Here is a 22,809-nt window from a genome sequence, read left to right on the forward strand (position 1 = left end):
AAAATCACTATTATCCTTAGCCCCACGGTGGCCGCGAAACTGTTTACCCTAAAATTCGAGTAACAATTAAACTTATATTTTGGTTTTAAGGATATGTGATTCAATTCAATACCAACTGATAAACAAGGAATTAAATAGATAAATTACGAGATAGGATAGATCAAACCAGTATGCGAGTGGAGTCTCGACCTCGATTCAAGACAGTCTCGAGATGGGGCAATAATAATAACAGTAAAGATATGAAACAACAATGATGAACAGTAATGAATGGTAAGCAAGATAAAAAGAGCAGTGGATGTATGTATTCTTATTAGTGAATTATTACCTTTACAAATGAATGGGATTCCTCCTTATATAATAAAGGAGTTCTAAACAAGGTACACTTCTCATTATAGTAGGAAATCATATTGACAACTGATTAACCGCCGAATATCGATCCATTCCGAAATTCACGCCACGATCTTTGATCCGTTGCGGATATCTTGCTCTTTCCGTTACTGAACTATACCAGCGTCATTTCGAAGTATGCCCTTTTCTGACCTCGATTGGTGATGTCGACCTCGATCTTGGAAAGCAACTTTGATCCTGGACTCGATGTCCTGGCCTTTCGACGTGGTATCTCTTTTTCGATCAAAGAATGAAATCGGGTAGCCCCGATTTCCACCGTATACAAAGTATATGGTATTCAGTCAAAGAATGCTTATCCATACACAAAACACATGACTTAGACCTTATTTGTTTGTGGAGGTCTAAATCTTAATCGTTCATATCTCAGGTATTAAGTGTGTTTATCTTTAAAGTCTAAATCTTGATCATTCAAATCTTAATTATTATGTGTATTTTTATTTTTTTTACTTCACAACAACTTGATAAGTCTGAACAGGTCTGAATGATTAAGATATATAACAAAGACTTAATTTCATTAAGATGTTATCATCCACATTTATTACTAACTGCCGCCACCGCCTACCATTATCAACTACCAGCATCCCACCCACCACCACTATACTCAACCACCACCACACCATCATCCTCAGTCATAGCCGCCAGCATTATCGACTACCACCACCCACCACTACCACCATTATCGACTACTATCACATACCACCACCATCATTATCAAGTATCACCATCATCATCCTCAATCACAAGCACCCACTGATCACCCACCACCTCAACTACCACCACGATCACCAATCACTATCATCAACCACAGCCTGCACTGCCTACCATTATGGATTACAACCACCCACGATTACATTCCTCAACCACCACTACCACTCTCCATTATCAACTATCGCCACTCACCACCATCCTCCTCAATCATAATTGCCATCATTACCAATTCACTAGCTACTACCTAGAACTACCATGAACCAAAACTACCACAAATCATCGTGTCTAGTCGGCATCCACAAGCATCGCAGTTAGCAATCACCACCGGTCCACCACCAACTATCATTATTTTAAAAAAAGATATTTTGTTGGTAGAACATTAAATTAGTATCTTATTTAAATTTATGTTTATTAATTGTTAAATAGAGATAAATTTTATACATTCAGATGTTAAAAAAATAAACAGTAGTAAACATATACTCCCTCCGTTTCAAATTAAATGAGGTAGTTTGACTCGGCACGGAGTTTAAGGAAAAAAAGAAAGACTTTTGAAATTTGTGGTCTTAAAAGCTTAAGGGGTAAAGCTTTGTGGGGTCATGACTTTTGTGTGGTTATAAAAGCTTCTCATTAAGGGTAAAATGGGTAAAATGGGGAGTTTAAAGTTGAATTATTTCCAAATTTAGAAATGTGTCATTTATGTTGCAACAGACTAAAAAGGAAAGTACCTCATTTAATATGAAACAGAGGGAGTATCATTTGGATATTAATACACATCTTAATATTCAGACCTTAATACACATCTTAATATTCAGATGTGCATTCCGATTTGGACGTCCTCGTCTTAAAAAATAACCGAGGCCTTAACTAGTTGCTACGAAGACGAAATAAAAATACAAAATACATAACATATCTTCTTTTTATTATGCTTTTGAGCTAAGTAAGCAAATTGATGAGATTTTTTCGTTGCTATACAATATTTGAAACTTATTTATTAAAATTGTCTTAATATTGTATATTACCCGTCCTAAACAAGGATTGCTTGTAATTTGTATATAATTCATTATTAGTGTCTTAAATTAGGGGATTCGGTTATAACTACACCCTTTTCCTTTTTTTTTTTCTCATCTCCTCTTTTCCTATTCTCTGCCGCCTCTCTCCATGTATAATCCATTATTAATGCCTTAATTTATGGTATTCAGTTACACTTTTTTTCTCCTCTCTTCTTTTCAATAGTGCTTTAATTGTAGTATAGTACTTCCAATAATGTCGAACCAAATTAACGTAAAATAGTTCAAGACTTAATTGAGAATCAAATCTTGTAAAACTATTTTAATAGCTTGAACCAGAAAGTACCACCAAACCAACGCAATAGAGATAGTGACGATAGACAACACCAAAAACATATAAGTTACATGCCGGAATATTCAAATTTGAGAAAATTTGATACATCTACAATAACATATAAACTAAAAATAAATATTATACAACTAATTATATAGTATACAACTTATTTATAATTTATCTACAACTTTTATACATTATTTTTACCTAGTTATAAATAACTACAACTTAAATACAATTTTCATACAAAAGTTATACAAATATCTTTTGTATGAATGTAGTATATGACTTGCATATATTTTGTATGTGGTATGTTCTTCTTCTTCTATGAAATTCCAATCATAACTTTTTCTTTTAAATACAACTTTGATACATATAATCAACAACTTTATGTAAAAAATAAAGTATTTATAACTTAAATACAAGTTTCATACAACGATTCATATATTATACAACTATTTTTTAACTTTCATACAATATTCAAATAAAAAAATATATAACTACAGCAGAACACAACTTAAATATAATTTACATACAATTATAATAAAACCTTAATACATCTTTGAGTTTCAATCTGAAAATTCATACAAAATCAACTCTAATCTTCACTAAACACCCTCAAAATTGAGATATAAACTCCAAAGAATATTCCCGGTCGTTTGCAACAACACCCAATAAAAATAAATAAAAATTTAAAAAAAATCAAATTTAAAATCAAAGTTTCAAAGTTTTGATGGCTTTCAATGGCTGGCAGGGCACCGGACAATGACTGGTTCGATGATGATAAGCAGCCACATCAAATCTATTATTGAGTTCTATGAAGAAAAAAAGAAAAGGAGATGAGAAAAGAGAAGAGAATCATAGAGACCCAAAGAAGAAAAGTTAGCAGAAAAAAGGAGAGAGAGAGAGAGAGAGAGAGATCTGTGGAACCGATAGATCTGTGAAATTTGATTTACACATTAAAAGGCGACAATCAAGGATACTCATTTAAAACTTATTTGTATATAACTAATAAATTTTATATCAAACTTGTAATTAAGTTAAAATCTTAACAATGAGGGTAATTAAAAATCTCCAAATTGATCACGTGGGCTTCCTTCTTTTGGTTGGGTTTGTTAGCCCATCCGATTTATGGACTTTTCAATCCATAATAGGCCCAATAAGAAAGCAAACTGACTAGGTGAAGAGATATGGGCAAGTGCACGAATAGTCATTCTTAGGGATGCTATTTAGAGATTAGCCGGTACTTATTTTGTCCTGAATTTTTAAATTAAAAATCGTAATTTCAGGATTATCAGAATATTTTTGTTCAGAAAATTTGAACTGAAAAACTAAAATTCAAGACGCACTGATTAATTTTTAAATACCAACTCTTTAGAGTGACTATCTGGTGTCATTTCTACGAAGAGATACATAATGAAGGAGTGCTCTTATTCAATTATTCATATGGGAAGGTAGACGAGGTCATAGGAGATGTGGTAAGATGGTTCATTAATTATTATTGAGAATTTTCTTTATTTAAAATCCTTATCGAGCATCAGTCCACTACTAAATTTTACTTCTTTTTAGATAATTAATTAATATACCGTAGGAAATGTCCAAAAGAACAACAATCTTGAGAATGTCGTTGAGATCTATATATAAATATAAAGTTGGGCATAGAAAAAGTGATGTGGCACCTCTCTATGGCCAGCAATTGCATTTTTCTTTTTTCTCCTTTTTTCGAATTTTTCCTCCATTAATCCTCTACTTCACTCTATTTATTTGTTAATTTTCACCTTCTCTTTAAAGTCTTCCTTATAGTAACTGTTGAGAAATCATTGAAAGAGGTAACTAAGAATTTGTAAAACGGATTCATTATATTTAAAAGGGCATTAAGTATACAAAATGACTTAACAGCTTCTTAGAGGTTGAAACTACACTATAAACTCGATCTTCCAGTTATTCCTACGCATAAACAAGAACATGGGTTTCCAGATAGGGGAGAGAAAGGCCAGCGACAATGAAAATCCCGACAAGGAAGATTGGGAAATGGAAGCAGGGTTTGGATACTTCTGAGTTGGGAAAGAACAAAGTTGACGTGTTAGGTGTCTTCTCTCCTTTCTATCTTTTTCTTCTTTTATTTCTTTTGTTTTCTTCAAACAAATAAAAAAATGAAAATGTTCATGTAGAAAAAATTTCACCTGAATTTGGTGGATTTTCACGGCATCGTATTTTTGTTTGGCTAATTTTCATGTCTATTATTATCTATTATTTCAACTATCATCACCCTATTGAATATAATTTCTTTTATTACTTTTTCGCATGACAACGTTACCTTTTCAAGTGAAGAAGGAAAATGAAGAAGCATATAAAAATCGATTTTCTTTCTTCAATACACAATGTTCCACACAAAGTTATATATCAAAACACATGTATAAAAGGAAGTAACCTAATACAAATGTACATTACACAAAATGAGCTCTGCATCTTATTTTCGTTTTCTTAAACTTATCCTACAAATTTGAAGATAGTTTCAAAATATAATTCTTGGCATATAAATACAGTTGTTTTCACTTTGTTAGGGGTGCATTGACTTATCTGCGAAGTGTAAGTGTAAATTTTTTAGTCTTCATTTGTATGTTCGTCTCTTTTCTCATTATTATCCATTCAATATTGAAAAATACCTCATTCTTATATTTCTTTCCTCCAATTATTTTCTCATTATTATAATTGTGTATGTCCTTGAGGTTGTTGTACTTGGTGATATGAATGATCAATTGGCCCTTCAAATTTGTTATGGTAGTTATGTCGCTGTTCTTATGGTCATAACTTTACAAATTGTATCTCTCTTAGTTACCCAAAAAAAGAAAGAATTGTATCTCGTATATCTTTTACACTATTTATTTGATATTGTTCAGTTTAGGTTAAAGAAAAAAAGAAAGTATTCTTCCTCCCTTCATTTATTAGGTAAATATATGAATGAGTATATATAAGGGAGGGGGTAGAATTACATGTAAGGAAATTAACGAGAAGAAAAAGAATGGTACATTTTCAAGAAAAAATAACAAAAAGGGAAAAAGGGATTTCAAAAATGTAAAAAGTAATGAGAAAGATCAAGTGAAAAACTCTTTTTTGCGTTTCCTTTATAAAATTTCTAAGATCGTGAAAATAATTTTTAAAAATACATACTGAATCTACGGAAATAATTGTGAGAGAGCCAAAATCACGTGTAAATAACTGTTCCATTTTAGCTAAAATTCTGTAAAATTTGTTGCAAAGAAGTAGATTAAAAATATTAGATATAAATGATTTTCGTTAAAAAAAGTGACTAAATCGATAGCATTATTTTTACTATTCACTTATTAAAAAACACCTTATATGGTTAATATAACCGCGCGAAGCGCGGAAAAATTTACTAGTTTGTTATAAATGCAGTTAAATTATATGTCATTCTATATATATCTCAAACTACTAAGGAAGTCTACTCTCGAAACTAATTCGAATTCGTATCGGGGCAATCAACTACGGAAGAAATTTATCTTTTAAAGAGATTATTGTAGCAGTATATGGGGAGGAAAGATGAAAGTAGCGGTAGATGTCCGAGCTGGGAGGTGCGAGAAGTTGGCAGCGTTAGGTCGGGGACATGACCCTAGATAAGAGAGCATGAAGGTCGGGGACTAAGATAGAAGGTTAGTATGCAGCTGAGCAATTTCTCTCTTCTCTATGGGAGAGCATGTTTCTAGTTTAGAGCATCTTATCTGCTTCCTCTTCTCCTTATCAGTATTAATATTATTATTCTATCATTATTTTATTCTTCAATTTTATCACTACTATTTTTTTTTTACTTTGATTATCTTTACTATTTTTGCAGTCAATAGTTTTCTTCAGCATTTTCATCATAGCTTTTTTTTTTTTACTCTTGTATTTTTTTAAACCTATTTTAAAAATACTTTTCTTGAGTCGAGGGTCTATCGAAAACAGCCTTTTTATCTTATACGAGATAGGGGTAAAGTATGCGTACACCTCATCGTCCCATACCCCACTTATGGGATCACATTGATATGTTATTGTTGTTGTTGCAGTTAAAATTATGATCTCTTGCTATAATTTGGGGGAAGTATATATTTCATTTGTCCAGGAAAAAAAACATACATTTCATTTGTCAAAAAAGAATAGTTCATAAGACAAAGTTGTGAAAATAGCACGGGCTAGCTAGTTTTCGGACTTGTAATTGAAAAATAGCAGCGGTTGCAAAGTCATTGAAAAACAACCACTATTTTGTTGCAACACGAAAAATTCCAGCATAATATACTGGAGATTGATGCACAACTGTATGAACTTCTAGCATATTATGTTGGAACTCCTATGCACACGAAAAGTTCCAGCATAATATACTGAAGATTGGAGCACCTGTGTATGAACTTCCAACATATTAAGCTGGAACTCCAGCACACGAAAAGTACCAGCATAATATACTGGAGATTGCAGCACCTGTGTATGAACTTCCAGCATATTATGTTGAAACTTTAGTATATTATGCCGGAACTCCAGTATATTATGCTGGAAGTTCACATGTAAAAAATTCGAACTCCAGTATATTATGCTGGAATATTTTTTAAATTTTGAACAGTGTTTCCGTTCAGAATTATCTTTACAACAAAAATGGCTAAATTTCTATTATTTTTGAGATTGTGGCTATTTTTCAATTACCACTTATAAATCTGGCTATTTTCAAATTCGCCACAAAGTTTCCACATGGCCAAAGGTCAAGGAAACGCCACTCTACTTCAAGTGGGTCCAAAGCCCAAATGGTCCATTTCCTTAAAGAAATTTCCAATTCAGTGCAAGGATAAGTGGATAAGCTTTTTCTTTAAGAAATGAATCATAATAAAAGAAATATCTACATTATATTAAATGAAAAAAGAAAAAAAAATCCTATTGACTCAAATATCTTATCCTTCATTAGACTGGCTGTTCTTGCTAGTTCAAATAATTGCTAAAAGATGTCAATTTTAGCACCAAATTCCAGAATTCTGTATAGAGAAATCCACCATAGAGAGCAGCATCATCAGGTTAGGAACAACGGTGGAAGTCTGAATCTGGTAAAATCATATGATTTTTGCTTTGTAGATAAAAGAAGAGGTGATTGGAGGAAAACAATAAAGAAAGAGTGGAGAGTGCATGCTTCTTGGCTAGACTTGTCAAGACCCGATACGGTGGAGATGCAACCCATTGAGAATAGTGAACAACTTGACCAGATTTTAGCCTCTGCTAAAGAGCTTTCACAACCCATAATCATTGATTGGTAAAATCTTTCTCTTTCCTTCTTTGTGATTAGTAAAAAAGAATGTGGTTAAATGGTAAATTTTTCCATATGGTTATAAAATAAATAAATGATTGATATAAAGTGATAATTTATGGAGTTTCTTTTTCTTTTTGTAAAGAAAAAAGAAAGAATCAAATTCATAGAGTTGTAGTTAGATTGATTTGTTTATAGCAAATGGTTGATAGGATGGCTGCTTGGTGCCGGAAATGCATTTATTTGAAGCCAAAATTGGAGAAACTTGCAGCTGAGTTTGATACCAAGTAAGCCCTTTTCAACTTCTCTTTCATGTCTTCTCCCAAATAATTACAATGTCTAACATTCTTTTGAGTAGTTGATAGTTCTTTCTTTTATTGTTTTCTTTATTTTTGAGTAATCTTTGCTGCTAAAATAGAACCCTCCCTAGCAATAGCAGAGCCAGAATTTTTATTAAGGGGAGTCAAACTATAAAGAAATAAACTCACCAAGAAGTCAAGGGATGTCATTATATATTATATATACATATATTTTTTAAAAATTACCGAGCTAAACAGTTTAATTTTTCGACGAAGGGGTTGACACCCCTTGGGTGCATGTAGCTCCGTCACTGCTCCCTAGGGAATTCAATAATTTATACACATACAAAAGAAGTTTGTCCTATCCTATTTGAACAGTACAATTTTGCGATGAAGGGATCCGGTCGAGTTATGTAGCTCCGCACCGCTAGAAAGCCTTTCATAAATTATTATGCTTTCCCAAAAAATTGAACAGCTCCCTACCTCAGACGAGAGTGACAATAACTCAGTAACTTATTTACTCAATGACTACCCGTATAGTTCTATTAGTTCAATGATCTCTGGTTGCTATGGTTATGCATTTTTATGAAGGATTGGTTGACGAAATATGAATTGAAGACTGAACCTTGGTATACCCCCGAACAATACATTTTTATTACCACGGGATATATCATTCCAAATGAAGATGGTTAATATATGTAGTTGACATTGAGCATATTTTTAACATTCCAAGTCTCATTTGGTCAAATGAAAACATGTCTATCTTACTCTCTCCCTTGGCGTGGTTTTAGATATTTGATATCTTCTTCTTCCTCTTTTTCATAGACTCAAATTCTACTACGTGGATGTGAATAAGGTACCACAATCTTTAATGAAGCGCGGAAACGTCTCAGTAAGTATTGTTCTTGGCAAATCTCTAGTATTTTTGCTGTCTCTTTGTTCATGTTCTTGGTTTGCCAGCTAATTTGATTCTTGTTTTATGTTCTTCAGAAAATGCCAACAATTCAGGTGAGCAGAAGTCTGGATTCCCTATCATTTCGAAGTGGAAAAAAAAAACTCTTGATTGAAAAATAAAGCTATCTACTTGTTTCATTTTGATTGCAGTTGTGGAAAGATGGGGAGATGAGAGCAGAGGTGATTGGAGGGCACAAAGCATGGCTTGTAATTGAAGAAGTGAGAGAAATGATCAAAAACTTCGTATAATATGTTGCCAGGAAAAAACTGACTGCCTCTTCTTGTTCATAAACTGCAATTTGCTCTGTCCAAAATTAGACATCAATTTGTATATTCAGCAAAGGGCATTTCAATATGTACAGTTGTTACACCATTTGTATTATCAAAGAAAGTGAACTGGTGATGTTGGAAATTGGAACTTCGGAATAAATAGGGCCATAAATAGAAACTAACAAAGCTAAACACAAAATAAATTGCACTTCTATTCTCCATATGGATGTCAAATTGTCTCCAAATCTTCAAATTCTTCGAATGCATATGTGCCCGATTCTAGAAAACGTTAGTGTGATTTGCCTGCATATAGCTAAAACTACTCCAATTAGACGAGACCTTGCATTTCCACGTGTAAAAGCTAAAGCAAAGTGTGTTGGATACAGCACTAATCATCAAGTTGTCATCTTTGAAATGCCACGTCCAAAACGATGACACCCGCCAATGTAGCATCTACTCGTCCAAAACGATGACACCCGCCAGTGTAGCATCTACTCATCCAACTCGCTCGATAACTGCTACCACACATTGCCTGAACTAGAGAGCGGGCAAACAGCAACAACCACAAACAACAACATCAGCTAGTCTTAAAGTTCTCAGCTGAACCCGTTTCTGTCATAGAAACAGGATATTTACTCCATCCTCCTAGTGATCCGAAAATGACAACACCAGCATACTTCTCTTCAGAACTTCAACACACAGAGTAACCAGATTCCTAACTTCAGTATGAGCACTTTGCATCCCTTTCAACTACTGATCTTTTTCTTCTGTAGAAGCTTAGGAATGGCTCCCGATAACTTTCTGTTTGCATTTCCAACGAGATTCTATCAATTGAATAAAGTACACGCATACAGATAGGTATATCATGGACAGTTTAAGCGACTGAACCTACCTACTGTAATATCCCTTATACACTGTTCAATTTCGAGCACAAGGAGATAAACAAACATATGCAACAGTCAAGCATCCGCAATGCATGAGATAAAATTAGTCAGAGATATCAAAATGAGGCGTATAAAATAATGAAAAGGCACCATATGACAACTGATGTAACCACCCTTTTTCTCTATTATCTAAGAATGTGAGAGACCCTGACACTACCGAGCAGGCAAGATACAAGAAATCAATACAAGGAAAATAATAACAATAATAATGAAATGAAACACTATATCCCGCGCTCATCCAGCAAAGAAGAATTAAGTTTCATTAAAGACAAATTGAGTAAGTTCATGAACACAAATTCTACAAGTTCACCATCAAATTTAGTTATTAAGCTAGAAAAACCTGACAATCAACCTAAGGAAAAGTTCAATTGAAAATACTCTTAGGTCCATGGTGTCCGCAAGAGTTGATCTTGATCAAGCAGTCCCATTCAGTTTTTGCACTCCATATTGTAGGAGCATCAGTTGTAGATTTCACCCCTTTAGAAAATTTAGATTCCAAAACCAAAAACAGCTCGTATCCTATGGAAGATAAGGTCCCGCCATCCTCTCTCAGTATTTTCCACAACAGTTGCATGACCATATCTGCACCATCATAGCAAACATGAGAAGAAAAAATCGCATAATTATATATAAGCAAACTAACATAGGTAAATAGATAACAACAACGGACCTGTCTTCCTCTGGTACATCTGTATGTGTCAGCTTGACAACTGTAACTCCAGATCCAGGCTCCTCAAAAGTAATTCGGACCTGCAACAATCATCACTAGAGATGCATCAGGAAAAAACCACCATTCTCCATCAGACACATTTATTTGGCATTGTGGCTATAGGCTGGCAAGTCGCAACACGCAAACACACAGTTACAGTTCCATCTAAAAGGGTAACCCGGTGTACAAAACATCCCACATTTTGCGCAGGATCCGGTTAAGGGCCGCTTAGTGGCTGCTTCCACAGCTCGAACACGTGGCCTAAACGTCACAGTCACAGTTCCATCTATTTAAACATATTGACCACACTGTACAAAGAAAACAAGCGAGGTAAAGAGAGTTTTAAATTCAGACAAATCAATTCAAACTACATCGTTGATAGTTGATCCACCAAATTCTGTCGAAGAAGAACGATTCCGCTACCCTGTTTCATTCAAGCAGGATCGATTGAATGAATCAGGGAGTGGACCAGAGTAAGACTTGGACTTGAATTTTCTGTAAAATCAAGTTCAAAAATCTGTTCTTAGATACTGTTAAATTGTACTGAATCCATTTTCAATTAAAATGCGAACAGTTACCTTCGCTCATGGTCACTGCTTACATTCTACTTCTCGTAAGAGCCTAAAGTAACGATACATTAAAAAGACATCACAAATAATTCCTCCTTAGTCCATCACCACCCAATCTAAGCACGTAGTCCCTGTGCTTACATTAAAATGTCATATCTACAAAACATTAACACTGACCGAGATTATAAAGTTCCTTGTATTACTGCCCTCCAGTCCTCTACTGAGCTAACAAAAGGATTAGTTACACGAGTGAGAACTCGTTAGACTATAGAATTTGACCTAACAATCTTGCCACAAACTTGCATCTTTTCTCTATTCAGATGGAATATTTGAACCAAAAAAGATGAATACTAGTCAAGTTACCTAGAACATAACTCATTCTACACACTATACACACATTCAAGATTATATACTCCATCCATCAATCAGCTAAATCAAATACATATTAGTTGAGGTCGGCTATACCATTCTTCAGCTTCCATACCCTATCCAGATATATTTCATTCCAATACAAAAACAATTTTCCATATTTAACATAAGAAATTACTTTGATATTGAGCTTACCGTGGACTGGACGCCATCAGGCCAGCTACCAAACCGCCATTTCTGAACAATTAATGTGCCTTCCTGCAACTCCACATTAGTTCCTGTAACTGACCCATTAAATATACTAAACTCCCCTCCCACCTCTTTGCTTATCCTTGCATTACTCTGCGTAAAACCCTTCCATCTTTTCTCATCCATCAATATCTCAAACAAATCTTTCGCCCTACAACTAAACTTCTCCGTCATCGTAATCGTCTTAAACCCTTCCTTCTTCTTCTCCTTCTTTACCACACCCTTTGCCTTCTCATCCACAGCAACTAGAGCCGGAGCGGGGGCCAGAGAGACAACATTTCCGGCGCCGGTGGGTTTCTTAGCTAATTTTTTCACCTCAGCTTCATCCTTAGCGGGTCCACCATTTGCCATAGCATTAACATACGCCTTCACTTGCTCTAAAACAAACGGCTTTCCCTTTTCAACAAACGCATCCTTCAATTTTTTCGCAATCGGTCCATCTTCTTTTACATTAACCTTAATCTCCGGTTCTTCGTCAGCATTCTCATCGGCTATATAAGGAATTTCAACATTCCCTTCAATTTTCGTCACACTATAATTATCAGCTTCTTTTAATTCCCCTTCCCAGGAGAGAATTAAATTCAATTCGTAGCCCGGAATTATTTTCCCCTTACGGATATTGACGTAGGCTTCTCCTTCGAGTTTCTCGAGGTTTTTTGTGCGTATTTCGAGGTTGTTCTCGCCGTTAATTAGGGTTTTGTTGGATAAGAGGTTAGTGAGGAAGTTGCGAGACCATTCGAGGCAGTCAGTTTCAGCCCAGTGCCAATTATGAACATTGGTGCCATCGGGTCGGTCTTCTACGATCCATCGTTTGTCTCCTTCTCCAAGACGGGCCATTCTACGGCGGAGTACGGTGGCGATATGAGCAGCGTGAGAGAGAGGAGATGATTCTGTGTTGGGGAGTGCGTAAAGGACCAGTGCAACATTGTGTTAGAGGGTTCCAACTGGTGCCTATTTGTTCGGAAGGATCTAGAAGACTGAATTTTCTTCTTTTCTTTTTCCCCTTTTTACATTAACAATAACAATGTTGAATTGTACCGACATTTAAATCATTGATAATGCAAAGATTTCTATATTATCAGTGTTGTTTTCTTCGTAGCAAATGTAGGGCGGGCGTTGGGTCGTTCGGTTCGGTTGGAAGAAATTTGGTTCGGTTATTTAGTTTTCGGTTTTATAAAAGTAGTAAGCGAAATCGAACTAAAATAAGTTTGGTTCAATGCCTGTTTGGCCAAGCTTCTCAAGAGGCCAAAACTGTTGTTTTTCCCAAAAGCATTTTTTTCCCTAACTTGAGGTGTTTGGCCAAGCTTTTTTGAGGAAAAAAGGTGCTTTCGGGAAGAAGCAGAAGCAGTTTCCGAGAAGCAGAAAAAAGTAGCTTCTTCCCAAAAGCAGAAGCAGAAGCAGTTTTGACTTTTCTTCTTACCAAAAATGCCCTTAACAAAATATAGTATATACCAAAATAACCGTTAAACCTAATACTTAGGATATTAATGTATAAATATTTTTTCTTATTTTTAGGTTAGCTTTCTAATATATAGTGACTTTAGCGGTGAATGCTTTTATATTTGTTGAATAATTTTTAATATATTTAACTTATATTAAAAGAATTAGGTACTTTTTAATTTTATTTTCATATTTTACTTAAATAAAATGAAAAGATTTAATTATTGCATGTAATAACAAATTTTTGAGATTATTTATTTACTTATAATATTAAGTATAAAGTAAATCTATTCATGTCCTTATTCGTAATTTGATACTTAAAAGCACTTTCTGAAAAGCTTGGCCAAATACAAATTATTGCTCAAAAGTGCTTTTCAGAGTAATTAGCCAAACACAAACTACTTCTCTCCAAAAGTATTTTTTTCAAAAGCACTTTTAAAAAAAGCACTTCTCAAAATAAGCTGATTTCTCCAGCTTGGCCAAACAAGCTATCAGTTTGGTTTTCTAATTTCAGTTCGGTTCGGTTTTCGTTTTGAACATTATCATATTGGGCTCCTTCTATGTAATAATAGGACCGGCAAATTTGTTGTTTTTTTCCAAAACTTCGGACTTCTTGGAAATATTGGGAAAAAAAAGACTAAACTTTGCACACTATTATGGATCATAAAATTCAAACATAGTGTAAATTACAACTCTGTGTGAAATCCTCCCGGTATATTATCATATATGCTATGAAAGTTTTAATAGAGTAAAAGTTTTAAGATTGGGAAGATGATGGACTTACTTAATTAGGTTGAGTCTTTGATAGATTAGACCTAATATTATTAATTTACTACCTATGGGCTTAGCCTATATGTAACTTAAAGAACCTATATGCTAATAATTCGATTTTTTGGTTAACCGAACTAAATAAAATAATAGTCTAAAATCGAACCGAAAAACTGAAATTTTAAAATTTTAAATCGAAACCGACCGAACAAACCGAATACCCAAAACCGAAATAAAAATATTTTTGGTTCGGTCGATTTCTTCGGTTCTGACCGAAATATGCCCACCGCTAGTTGCAATGATCATCGATTCATGCTTTGTATAGAAAGCTAGACATAATCAATTTTTTAAATAATAAAAAACATAAATATATTTAATATTATTGGTGTATAAAAATTAAACTCGAAGAAAAAATGGTCTGGCGTCCATGTACTGTAGTACTAATATGTTTGATGCGAATGTGAATAGGTATATCAGAAATTCATGTTGCCAACAACAATATAAGGCACCAAAATAAGGGGTCTGTTTCTAATTCCTTATTTCAATTTCAACTAATGTTGACAAAATAAAATAAACAAGACAGAAATTTTATAATATATAGTCGGGTATTTGTGTTTGATCAAAGGTACATTAAAGGGAAGTTTAATTGGAATTACAATTGTAAACACAGACGCAATGTAATGGGCCAAGGTTACCACCAGTGCAAACTCCATTCCCGTTATGTATTTTTAAGCATTCTCTTTGACAATTAGCAAGGATGCATTCCTTTGGATTCAACGTTACAGTGCATCTATTTTGGGCTTTTACCTGAGTAATTGTCAATGCAACTGCATACAAATTGAAAGAAGAATTAGCATTACTTTCTTTTATTACAAACAAAATAATAACCATAGAAAAAGAATTTGAGCCAAACCTGAAAGAATGAGAAAGAAACAAAAAACAGAGTTAAAAAACTTAGCCATCCTTATTGAAGTTGATCTCAAATGTCAATGGTGTGCTTTGGTGCAAGGTGAAAGAGGCTTTTATAGTTCAAATTTGCTAAGACTTGCATTGATTTTATTAGGAAAGTAAGGTAGCTAGATAATTTACTTTCCAAGGAAGAAATATGACTATTGCATTACAAAGATAATGGTTTATAGTATGCTTTCCATTGAGCAAAGATGGATTATTTGATTTGTTTCCTTCTTGAAAAGTTATTTGTCAGTAGCAATATTTAGAATCTAGAGTTGTTGCGACAAGAGAAAAGCCAATTTGGATTTGATGCGGAGGGAATAGATTGGAAAGCTTACATTTTTTTTAACCTTATCAACTAGTATTAGTACTCGCGTGATGCGCGGGCGTAAATCATGTCAAATTATGATTTGGGTTATTTGAATTGTGTGCAAACAACCTCAAAATTAAACCTTCTATATAGAAATTATATATAATTATTTGATACTTAATTAAGAAGCAGGACATGAAACTATTTTAACAAATCTCATAGTGGATAACCTGTTTTCTTTTTTTATATTCGTAGTAATTCAACCCCTTGATCGTGACACTTGTATAATATTCTTTATTACCATTTATAATTTTTTTTTGTGCAATTGATTTGCATTAATTATTCTCTTTTCTTTGTATGCATGAATTCAACCTGGGTCTCTATTGAGCCCATTTGGAGCTCAAATCCACTTTCAGATCTGGGTTGTCACATTTCTGTGTAAAAATTGTATGGGGCGCCCTATTTGGTCGCCCACATTTAACCTATACCCATTTTTAAAAAAGTTTTAATATGTACCCAGTTTTTAAACAACTTCAGCCCCTTTCTCCTTCTCCTTCGTTTTCTTCTTCTTCTTCTATTAGCAACTGAAATGCACTATGATTAATTCTCTAATACTACCACCATTCCATATGTCTGACCAATTAGGCTCAAACTTCCCAGCCTTACTTCAAATTTATCGTCGAGAAGGATACTGCTAGCTTGAACATCTCTTCAACCAGAAAACACAGAATATAATTAGCTTGGTGTAGAACTTTACAATAACTTGAACTTAATAATGGTTCTGTTACAGACAAAAATCGTGTGTATCATCATTTGAGGAGAAAATCAAGAATGCGAAAAAGTGAAAGAAACAAATACCTATGAAAAAGGGGAGGATTACACTCATGATGTAAATAGGTTAGAACTTCAGCTCTCGCCAGTTACAAAATAAAAACTTCAGCTCTAGAGCTGAAGTTCGACAGTTACAAAACAAAAACTTCAGCTCTAGAGCCGAAGTTCGCCAGTTACAAATAAAAACTTCAGCTTCGCCAGTTACAAAACAAAGACTTCAGCTCTAGAGCTGAAGTTCGCCAGTTACAAACAAAAACTTCAGCTCTAGAGCTGAAATTTGCTAGTTACAAAACAAAAACTTCAGCTCTAGAGCTGAACTTTAGGCCCGGCTACTAGAATGCTGAAGTTTTGCGTGATTGCCTTTGCTACTTCAGCCCCATATGCTGAAGTTTTGCGAAAAAACGGGTACGCTTGTAATTTTTTTTCCAAAGCGGGCACAAGTTAAAACGTGACACAAAAAGCGGGTATAGATGCAAATGCCCCCATTCCTGTCACGTCTGCTATTCGTGCACATAATGTTGTTAAAATTTCACGGTATAGCCAATTTTCGGACTGGTCAATCAAAAATAGCCAGCGTTTACCAAGTCAATGAAAAATAGCCACTGTTTTGCTGCAATAGAGACCGGTCCAGCATAATATACTGGAGTTCGGTGCACTTGTGTATGAACTCCAGCATATTATGCTGGATCGGTATACTTTGCTGGCTCCAGTATAATATACTGGAGACTGGAGCACTGGTGCTCCAAACTCCAGTATATTATACTGGACCATTATACTTGCTGGAACTCCAGTATATTATGCTGGAGTTCTAGTGCATTTATGCTGGAACTCCATCATATTATGATGGAGTTCCAGCATACTATCCTGGAACTCCAGTATAATACGCTGGAGTTCAAGTATACTTATGCTGGAACTCCAGCATAATATACTGGAGTATTTTCCGGGTTTTGAACAGTGTTTTCGCTCAGATTTATCTTTACATAAAAAGTGACTAAACTTTGATTACTTTTAAAATTAGGCTATTTTTGAACGACCAGTTGTAAATCTGACTATTTTTAAAAATCACCCCATAATGTTGGGCCTATTTAAGCTCACTGAGCCCAAGTCGCCAAGAGTCCAGCCTATTTCCCTTTCTTATGTTTAATTATATTCGTTGTTGTTTACCTTTATTGCATATTTGAATACTAACTCTATTATTGGATCTTTGATATCCCGACTTTCTTTAGGGAAGTAGGCAAATGAGAGAATATCATTACTGGCCCTCCGCTGAAAACTTATATCAGCAGCTAGCCATAAATTATAATATACATTTTATAGCCCAAAACTTATTTTAATGACTAGCCGTTGAAATCAACAAAATCAAACTGACACGGAATACAAGAACGAGGGAACAAGAATTGAAAGGTAAGTATTGAGGTGGCTCTTAATTTCTACATAGCCAAACATTCATCATTTGATTCTTTTTGGCTTTTATGCTATTTAGATATTGATATTTTATACATATTTGTGAGGAATATAAAAATAAAACTTTTGTCATAAATGTTGATTTTTATCTGCTGATGAAAGGAAAGGACATGTGTCGTGTACACAATAATTACACCTATTTGGGTCATTACATTCTTTTTATACACATTAGTATATCATTTAAATTCATAGTCTGAAAAAGATGATGTCAAGAAAATGATTTGTGTTTTTTCCTATACGAGTCCAAGATGTGGCCATGCTATAAGTGATCGATGGATAATTAAAACTTCACAAAACCACTATTATTGAGAGCATTTGTATGATCACCCATTCTCTGATTACATACAGAAATTAAAATGATTAAATTACATCCAAATTATACACGATCACTATATATAAAAATATATATTTATATAACTACTATCTTGCTATTGAAAAATTATATAACATATAATATTACTTATACAAAAAATATATAAGTTTATAGAACAAGTCAAAAATCATAAAATATATATACACTTTTTACACATCATTTTATATATTTAATAGAATAGTCTATACACTTTGAATACACAAAAGCACTCGAATACATTAATGATATATTGGGAATACATCTTAAAATACATGATACACTCTAAATACACGGTGTGTACACATTACACATACAAAATAGACCGTCACTATAAATAGACTGTCACTATACAATTTATATACAAATAGAGTGTCACCATACAAAATATATACAAAAATATAATGTCATTATACAAAAAATATACTAAATAGACTGTCATTATACAAAATATGTACAAAGTAGACTATCACTATATAAAAATATACTAAATAGACTGCCACTATACAATTTATATACAATTAGCTCTCACTATACAAAATATCTACAAAATAGACTGTCACTATATAAAATAAACTGTTACTATACAAAAATATACAAAATAGACCGTCACTATACAAAATAGACTGTTATTATACAAAAAATATACTAAATAGACTGTCACTATACAATTTATATACAATTAGCTCTCACTACACAAAATATATACAAAATAAACTGTCACAATACAAAATAGACTGTTACTATACAAAAAATATATAAAATAGACTGTCAACTATACAAAATAGACTGATACTATACAAAAAAATATAATAAAATAGACTGTACACTATAAAAAACTAGACTAGTTACTATACAAAAAATATACAAAAATAGACTGTATTATACAAAAATAGACATTTCGTATATGACCTGCATTACATATTTCATTCAATTGTTAGGTAATACTTATTAGATCCAGAAGTACATTTAAAAAGGCAAAAAAGGGTTGCTATATCGCGCCAGGTAGGNAAATATGTACAAAGTAGACTATCACTATATAAAAATATACTAAATAGACTGCCACTATACAATTTATATACAATTAGCTCTCACTATATAAAATATATACAAAATAGACTGTCACTGTACAAAATAGACTGTTATTATACAAAAAATATACTAAATAGACTGTCACTATACAATTTATATACAATTAGCTCTCACTATACAAAATATATACAAAATAAACTGTCACAATACAAAATAGACTGTTACTATACAAAAAATATACAAAATAGACTGTTACTATACAAAATAGACTGTTACTATACAAAAGATATACAAAATAGACTGTCACTATAAAAATAGACTGTTACTATACAAAAAATATACAAAATAGACTGTCACTATGCAAAAAATATAAAAAAAATAGTCTGTTATTATACAAAAAATATACAAAAATAGACATTTCGTATATGACCTGCATTACATATTTCATTCAATTGTTAGCTAATACTTATCAGATCTAGAAGTACATTTAAAAAGGCAAAAAAGGGTTGCTCTATCGCGCCAAGTAGGGTCGAACCTGCAACCTTCAACTTAGGAAACAGGCACTCTATCCACTAAGCTACAAGCACTTGTGTTGTCATGTTTATTCCTTTCGGCTAGTATATGCAATACGTTTGGGCCGAAGGGCCATTTTTTGTAAGTAGGACAAAACATGGGCTATTAAAATTTTAAGGGGCTATAGAGGATAGTTTTCTCTAGGCAAATCAAGACCCATGATCGAAAATCAGAAATTCTGTTTGCTTTAAACATTCTAATATTTAATCACTTATTAGTTTCAAATTTGTTTTAACAAATGAAGAGCCTCATCTTGTTGTTACTAAGAATTTTTAATAAGATTGGACTTTTGACAGATTCTAAAGCAAATCGAGCTCTCTTCGAAAATTAGAACTGCGAAAGTAATTGCTAAGCCGTTTCAAGAAATAAAATACAACCGATGTTTGTGAATTAATGGACCTCAACGAGTTTCAAAAATACAAGATCCCGACGGAAATTGACATTCAGATAAAGTATTCCTACTTAAGGTATGTTTTCAAATATTTTCTTATTTTACTAATTTTCATATAACTAATTACCTTTCCAAAACACATACTCAACTTTCTTTCGAGCAAAGGGTTCTTTTACAAGATTTTTTAAAGCATATCTAGGATATCAACTTCAGGAGCATGTATATCTCAACGGTGAATTCCTATGAAACCCCAAGACCTATGATTTCTTTTCAAAGTACCTGCACACCCCTTTTCTCAAATTTTAGACAAGACTTAGAACCTTTTTCTAAAGACTTTAAACACTGATTAGGCAGAATATAGACTTTTATTTCCCCAAAACCTAGCCTAAACTTAAGGAGCCACCTAGGTAGATTCTGAGAGGTGCCTAATACCTTCCCTTGGAATAGAATTCTTACCCGAATCTCACCGGTTAGCAGACTATCAAGATAATAATCTTATAAATCCATAGGCACCCTAATATACCTTAAAATATTAGGTGGCGACTCTCTTATCAACTTTGGATGAACTATTAGTTGTATTATATTTTAACTAGTGAAAAATAGGGTGCAACAACAAGTATTGCCACAAACATCTATATATCCTTATCATACAGAAGGAACTGATCTTTCTGGCACACCATGGATCTCAATCAACACTCACCCCGAGTGACCCCGACACGAGATCACGTCGTCTTAATGCCCATAAGCCACTTTATTCCCCTATCCTGCACCCAATACTACCTCAAACTGATATGCCCGAGTTGATGAGACCTTCTATAAATCTGAAGTTGTTCCTTCCATATCTCTAACTCTACCTCGCAGAACCAATAATGATGTAGAAATACACAAAGTCTCTCCTACAATCCGCTGCAAACCTCAATCCTTAGCCACACAACGAACCTAAGAATCCTTAGGTACCACACCTTGAATCTTGAACCCACTAGAACCATCCTTGAGAGATGCCCACTCTGACCTAAACCTGAATACATAACCAAACAAGCCAAATGACTAGTGCTTTATTAGCACATGAAAAAAAGAAGCAGTCAAATGAATCATTTCTCTTACGCATCATATCTACAAAGGAATATCAAATCCGATCCATTCCACAACCTTCATATATCAATACGGTGAAATGTAACACATATCCATCAAAACCCTTGCTCGAATTACCCCTGATGTCCTCTTCCTCAAGTCATAACTAATCCACATCATACCAAAACCCATAAACTACAAAAACACATGACCATGTGACCCAATCATCGATGTAGGCTCCCCCGCTTGGTTTTAAGCCATAATCACATAACCTAAGAACCCACAGTGACTTCATTTTCTTAGTTACCAAGATCTTGCACTGTTACTCAGCTGCATTTCTCATAAGCTCATGTTGCACTAATCATAACACATCCTATATTATCGGCCCCAAATGTACACCAAACCTCATGACAATCGCGCCATTTTCCTCAAGCGATCAAGACCCACATCATAGTACATGCTTCCCGTTGAATAGAAGGTAAAACTCTTCATAGCAATCTCATAGAAATCATGTAACCCTTAACCTTCTCACAGGAGATATCCCACCTTTGTAACCTCATATCGATACCCTCCAATGACATTGCCCTGTATATGACCACTATGAAATCAGTTAATCCTCCTGAGTCTATACTAGTTCACCAGCTATAAAAATCCGTTCATTCTATCGACATCAACTGATGGTCCAACAACACGTTCAAAACGCGAGACTATATTTCACCTCAAAATGATAATCAAGCATTCCCATTTCCCCTGTATGCCAAGCAAACTCTTTTCGTCACATTCAAACTTTCTAAATATAGAAGCCACCATCTCAAACGAAATAACCAACTTAGTCATTTGTACACAATGACACAAATCACACCAAGCCTTTCTCGAAACATGCAGCTACCCTACCACAAAATCTATAACAATACGTTCCTACTTTCACTTCCATTTAGCCATCTTTCAAAGCAAACTACCCGGCTCTGCTGCTCATACTTAGCCTGATAACAATTCAACCACCATGAGACATATCCAACAATGTTCGTTTTCATCCTCAGTCACCAACAATGCTGCATCAATTCATGATACATCTCCGTTGTACCCGAATAAATAGAATGCCATCAACTCCAAGCCTCATCATGGGTCGCCTCCCTCGAACCATCCATAGTGGAAACACAAATTCGACCCTGAAGTTGAAATACACTGTTATCACTAAGGACCACCTCCTTAGCACTGCCTCGCACTACCGTGCTTGTGTCCCTACGGATACGCAAATCGATACCATCATACTAAGCTCCATTAAGATTGGAAAATACCCTAGCCCAAGCCTGAATGTCCACAACCCAAATGCCTCTCCTATGCCGGAACAAATACCAAAGTCCCAATCATGAACTGAATAATCCTATTCTCATAGAATTCATTGCCGCGACAATAAACACCCTACTATTCTGCACCAACATCACGCGAATAATAATTCATGAAACATCACAATACATTATGTATAGCCTCGAACCAACACTAGGTTGAAATGACTGAACACCCCTCC

The 22,809-nt window shown here is 34.1% G+C and overlaps 2 protein-coding genes across 2 annotated transcripts; one reads left to right on the plus strand and one right to left on the minus strand.

Moving 5' to 3' along the window:
- Nucleotides 7,285-9,409, plus strand: LOC109229595 (thioredoxin-like 3-1, chloroplastic). The gene is made up of 5 exons (XM_019395092.1): nt 7,285-7,744; nt 7,951-8,025; nt 8,863-8,929; nt 9,028-9,045; nt 9,142-9,409. The coding sequence occupies exons 1-5, from the start codon at nt 7,443-7,445 to the stop codon at nt 9,238-9,240; spliced, it is 561 nt and encodes a 186-aa protein (XP_019250637.1). The 5' UTR covers nt 7,285-7,442; the 3' UTR covers nt 9,241-9,409.
- LOC109229594 (activator of 90 kDa heat shock protein ATPase homolog 1-like) lies at nt 10,440-13,063 on the minus strand. Its single transcript, XM_019395091.1, has 3 exons — nt 12,048-13,063; nt 10,876-10,955; nt 10,440-10,787 (listed from the first exon to the last, which is right to left on the minus strand). Exons 1-3 carry the CDS (start codon nt 12,936-12,938, stop codon nt 10,694-10,696), a joined length of 1,065 nt encoding a protein of 354 aa, XP_019250636.1. The 5' UTR covers nt 12,939-13,063; the 3' UTR covers nt 10,440-10,693.

Source organism: Nicotiana attenuata, chromosome 7 (genome assembly GCF_001879085.1).
Source record: "Nicotiana attenuata strain UT chromosome 7, NIATTr2, whole genome shotgun sequence".
Classification (NCBI taxonomy): domain Eukaryota; kingdom Viridiplantae; phylum Streptophyta; class Magnoliopsida; order Solanales; family Solanaceae; genus Nicotiana; species Nicotiana attenuata.

What these genes read in the sequence shown, in the direction of transcription:
- LOC109229595 (XM_019395092.1), top strand. Translation starts at nt 7,443, where the DNA reads ATGTCAATTTTAGCACCAAATTCCAGAATTCTGTATAGAGAAATCCAC. An exon ending in CAACCCATAATCATTGATTG is followed by an intron (nt 7,745 to 7,950) that starts GTAAAATCTTTC and finishes AATGGTTGATAG; the next exon opens with GATGGCTGCTTGGTGCCGGA. An exon ending in GCAGCTGAGTTTGATACCAA is followed by an intron (nt 8,026 to 8,862) that starts GTAAGCCCTTTT and finishes TCTTTTTCATAG; the next exon opens with ACTCAAATTCTACTACGTGG.
- LOC109229594 (XM_019395091.1), bottom strand. Translation starts at nt 12,938, where the DNA reads ATGGCCCGTCTTGGAGAAGGAGACAAACGATGGATCGTAGAAGACCGA. An exon ending in CTGATGGCGTCCAGTCCACG is followed by an intron (nt 10,956 to 12,047) that starts GTAAGCTCAATA and finishes TGATTGTTGCAG; the next exon opens with GTCCGAATTACTTTTGAGGA. An exon ending in GATGTACCAGAGGAAGACAG is followed by an intron (nt 10,788 to 10,875) that starts GTCCGTTGTTGT and finishes ATGATGGTGCAG; the next exon opens with ATATGGTCATGCAACTGTTG.